This window comes from Trichechus manatus, unplaced genomic scaffold (genome assembly GCF_000243295.1).
Source record: "Trichechus manatus latirostris isolate Lorelei unplaced genomic scaffold, TriManLat1.0 scaffold00040, whole genome shotgun sequence".
Classification (NCBI taxonomy): Eukaryota; Metazoa; Chordata; class Mammalia; order Sirenia; family Trichechidae; genus Trichechus; species Trichechus manatus.
In genome coordinates this window covers 13,437,189-13,441,044 of record NW_004443976.1, presented here as the reverse complement: position 1 = coordinate 13,441,044, position 3,856 = coordinate 13,437,189, and the positions used below count along the sequence as shown (strand labels likewise).

At 44.6% G+C, this 3,856-nt stretch overlaps 1 protein-coding gene across 2 annotated transcripts in view; it reads left to right on the top strand.

Moving 5' to 3' along the window:
* The window catches only part of SCIMP (SLP adaptor and CSK interacting membrane protein), a 29,004-nt gene extending 25,484 nt beyond the window's left edge, over positions 1-3,520 (top strand). The window contains exons 4-5 of one of the 2 annotated variants that reach the window (XM_012555462.2): positions 1,283-1,356; positions 2,991-3,520. In XM_012555462.2, the coding sequence (XP_012410916.2) occupies positions 1,283-1,356; positions 2,991-3,166 (250 nt within the window). In that variant the 3' untranslated portion in view covers positions 3,167-3,520. The remainder of the gene's footprint in view (positions 1-1,282; positions 1,357-2,990) is intronic. The other variant, XM_023731122.1, reaches the window with a different exon arrangement.
* Positions 3,521-3,856: the final 336 nt, after the last annotated feature.

Genomic DNA, 3,856 nt, shown 5'->3' with positions numbered 1-3,856 from the left:
GCTGACTTGCTTGGTGCCTGTTATCCCTTCTTTCCCTCCAGTTTCTCCCATTTGTAACGGAAATGTCTAGCTTGTGCCTGTTCTGCCATTGTACCTTTGGAAACAGATAACTTGTATTCTAGATTTCACAGATGAAGAGGAATTTTTGGATTTTGGACTTGGAGTTAAGACTTTTGCTATGATACGGGATGGATATGTTTTGCATGTTGCAAGGATGTGATTTTTTGGGGGCCAAAGGGTGGAATGTCATGGATTGAATTATGTCCCCCCAAAAATGTGTGTATCAATTTGGCTGGGCCATGATTCCCGGTATTGTGTGATTTTCCTGTATGTTGTAAATCCTGCCTCTATGATGTTAATGAGGGAGTATGGGCAGCAGTTGTGTTAGTAAGGCATGACTCAGTCTACAAGATTGGATTGTGTCTTGAGGCAATCCCTTGAGATATAAAAGACAGAAGTGAGCAGAGAGACAGGGGGACCTCATACCACCAAGAAAGCAGTGCCAGCAGCAGAGTGAGTCCTTTGAACCCGGGGTCCCTGTGCAGAGAAGCTCCTAGTCCGGGGGAACATTGAAGAGAAGAAGGCCGACAAAGAGAGAAAGCCTTCCCCTGGAGCTGACACCCTGAATTTGGACTTTTAGCCTACTTTACTGTGAGGAAATAAACTTCTCTTTGTTAAAGCCATCCACTTGTGGTATTTCTGTTAGAGCAGCACTAGATGACTAAGACAGCTACTAACTGAAAGGTTGGATGTTTGAGTCCACCCAGAGGCACCTTGGAAGAAAGGCCTGGCAATCTACTTCTGAAAAATCAGCCATTGAAGATCCTATGGAGCACAGTTCTACTCTGACACACATAGGGTTGCCATGAGTCAGAGTCGACTCAACAGCAACTAGTTAGTGGGATTGCTGTCATAAGATGTGTGTATGTTTCGATTTAGGAGTACTTCTGTTTTGCAACTCAAAAAACACCTGATGCTTACCTCCCACTCCTAATCCAGCTTAGATGGACCAGGAGCATGTGCTCCACGCTCTGAGTAACAGTGCTCTCTCTCCCTTCCCTCGCTTTCAGCCTTCCCTGGGCTAGAGGAAATGGTTTCTTTAGTGTGCCGGTTACAAATGGGACACAGGACATAGAAAGGGCAGGAAATGCTTCCAATTTGTGGTGACCAGGATTTGAATGTTCAACCCTATTCACTTTCCTTGAAATTTTCCTTTATGTCCGCTAACGGTAGGCATGGTCAAAACCAAATACTGACTCCCTCTCTTTCTCTCTCTCTCTAGGAATGTTCTTAATCAATCACCTGGTAAATTACCTCCTCTGCCACCCAGGGATTTGCCTTCTTTAGAAGATGCCTGTAAGTGTATTTTGCCGATAACAGTTTCACCCAGGGTAGGATAACAAATGTATCTAGCATTTGCAGGTGGTACATTCTGTTTAAACGGGAAAAGTACGTTAAAAAAGAGAAAGAATAAGTAACAAAGCTCCTGATCTTTAATGTGTAAATTCATGTTCAGATCCCAGCTTGGAAATGGGAGAGGCCAAGTGACACCATGTGGGGACTCTCATATTTCCAATCAGAAAAACTATGCCTGGTTCCCTGTTTCTGGAATGTTCTTCTTGAAACTCTTCACATAGCGGGCTTCACCTCATCCTCAAAGAGGCCAGCCATGACTACCCTACCTAAAGCAATCCTGCTAATTCCCTTTATGAAACTTACAGCAATTATCCGAAACTGTCTTACTTATTGTTCATTTGTTTATTATCTAGCTCCTCCTCTAGAAAATAAAATCCGGGAAGACAGGAACCTTTCTTGTCTTGTTCACCATTGTTTATCTACCACCAAGAACAGTGCCTGGAGCTTAGTAGATACATAATAAAAATGTTTGATTGAATGAATAAGTACTAATATTAGCTAACATTTATTAAACACACACTCTGTGCCAGGCTCCACACTAGGCACTTTGTAGGTATTATCTCATTTAATCTTCACGACAATCTGTCAGTCAGGTGCATTATTATTCCCTTTTGACAGATGATGAGACGGAAGCACAGAGAAGTTAAGTGACTCGCCTAAGATCACACAGCTAGTGAGGGCTGGAGCCTGAACATGAACTTAGATCTGTCTAACTGCAGGGCTCTGCAGGAAATGAAATGGCGGTAGCTTTTCAGGGTTTCTTGGGCGGAGATGGAGTCCCTAGGTAGTGCAAACAGTTAATGCGTTCAGCTTCTAACTGAAAGGTTGGAGGTTTGAGCCTATCCAGAGGTACCTCAGAAGAAAGTCCTGGTGATCTACTTGTCACAAATCTGCCATTGAAAACACTATGGAGCAAAGTTTTATTCTCACACACATGGGATCGCCATGAGTCTGAATCAACTCAACAGCAGCTGGTTTTCCAGAAGAGCTGGGACTGCAGTATAGAGGCAGTTCCAATCCCCGTCACGGGTGGAGCTCAACTGTTTCATCATCCTTCTAGTCACTTTAGTCCTTTTGCTATGCACCCATTCTCTACGAATTCTACCTTTTGCAAACACCACTGTTTCCCTTCCCTCTTTGCAGAGAGATTTGTACTTGAGCAATTACGGACAGCTCTGGAAAACTGTGTAGGTGGGCCATGGTGGGGAATCTGCCAAAAAGAAAATATGGTTTATATCACTTCCTTATGAGAATTAGGATCTGTAGCTGCAACTGTACTCGTTTAGCATCGGTCAGTTTCTGTTCAGGTTTTGGTTTCAGGGTCCCACTGCAGTGCAGTCTTGGGCAGAGGGACATGGGGGTCAAGTATTGGATGTCTGACCCTAGTTGCCATTTGCTCACTTGGGTGATCCTGAGATGGTGTCATGTCTAACTGTCCTCTGTAAGATGGGGATCTAGTCCACCACCAAAAATGGGAAGGTTACCGAAACCCAGAAGATCATGCTGTGCCGCTTGATCAAAAATACATTAACACACGACGGCTTCGCATCTAACGACCTTTTTGTGTTTTCCAGCTCCAGCGGACACCCAAAGTGAGCCGCCAGCTGCATACTCGTCAATACATAAAGTTAAAAAAGCAAAGAGAGTTTCCATCCCAAGCTACATTGAGCCTGAAGACGACTATGATGATGTGGAAATACCTACAACTACTGGAAAGCATCATATTAAAACAAAGGTTTCTCATTTTTGACAAGCTGAGGAAGGTTCACACAGTTTATTTTACAACAGTCAAGAATAGCTGAACTTCAATAGGTATCTGGGTCCTGAAAGCCAGCATTAGTTTTATGAAGCCCTGAAAGATAAGTACTTCCTGAACTTAGACGAAGAAGCCTCGGTGGTCAGATGACTGAAGCCAGAGGAAAGATGCTGATGCTCAGCCCTGAAGACTGAGAGGAGTCAGGCCTGGTGCTTCCCTTGAGGATGTTTCCATGCGGGAGGACCACTGGGTTCCCGGCCCCAGAGCGTTCCCACCTGTCAGGAACCACTCATTTCTTGGCATGTTTCCCCCTCACCTTTCTTAAGTTTATATGGTTCTGCTGTTGTTGTCAGCTGCTGCCAAGTCAGCCCCCGACTCATGGCGACCCCATGCACAATGGGATCAGACTGTTGTGATCTATAGTGTTTTCATTGGCTGATTTTTCAGAAGTAGATCACCAGGCCTTTCTTCCTAGTCTGTCTGAGTCTGGAAGCCCCACTGAAACCTGCTAAGCATCATAGCAACAGGCAAGCCTCCACTGACAGATGGGTGGTGGCTGCGCATGAGGTGTATTGGCTGAAATCGAACCTGAGTCTCCTGCATAGAAAGCAAGAATTCTGCCACTAAACTACCCCTGCCCCCTTGTATGGTTCTAAATGATCTGAAATGTTGTGTTTGATTTTG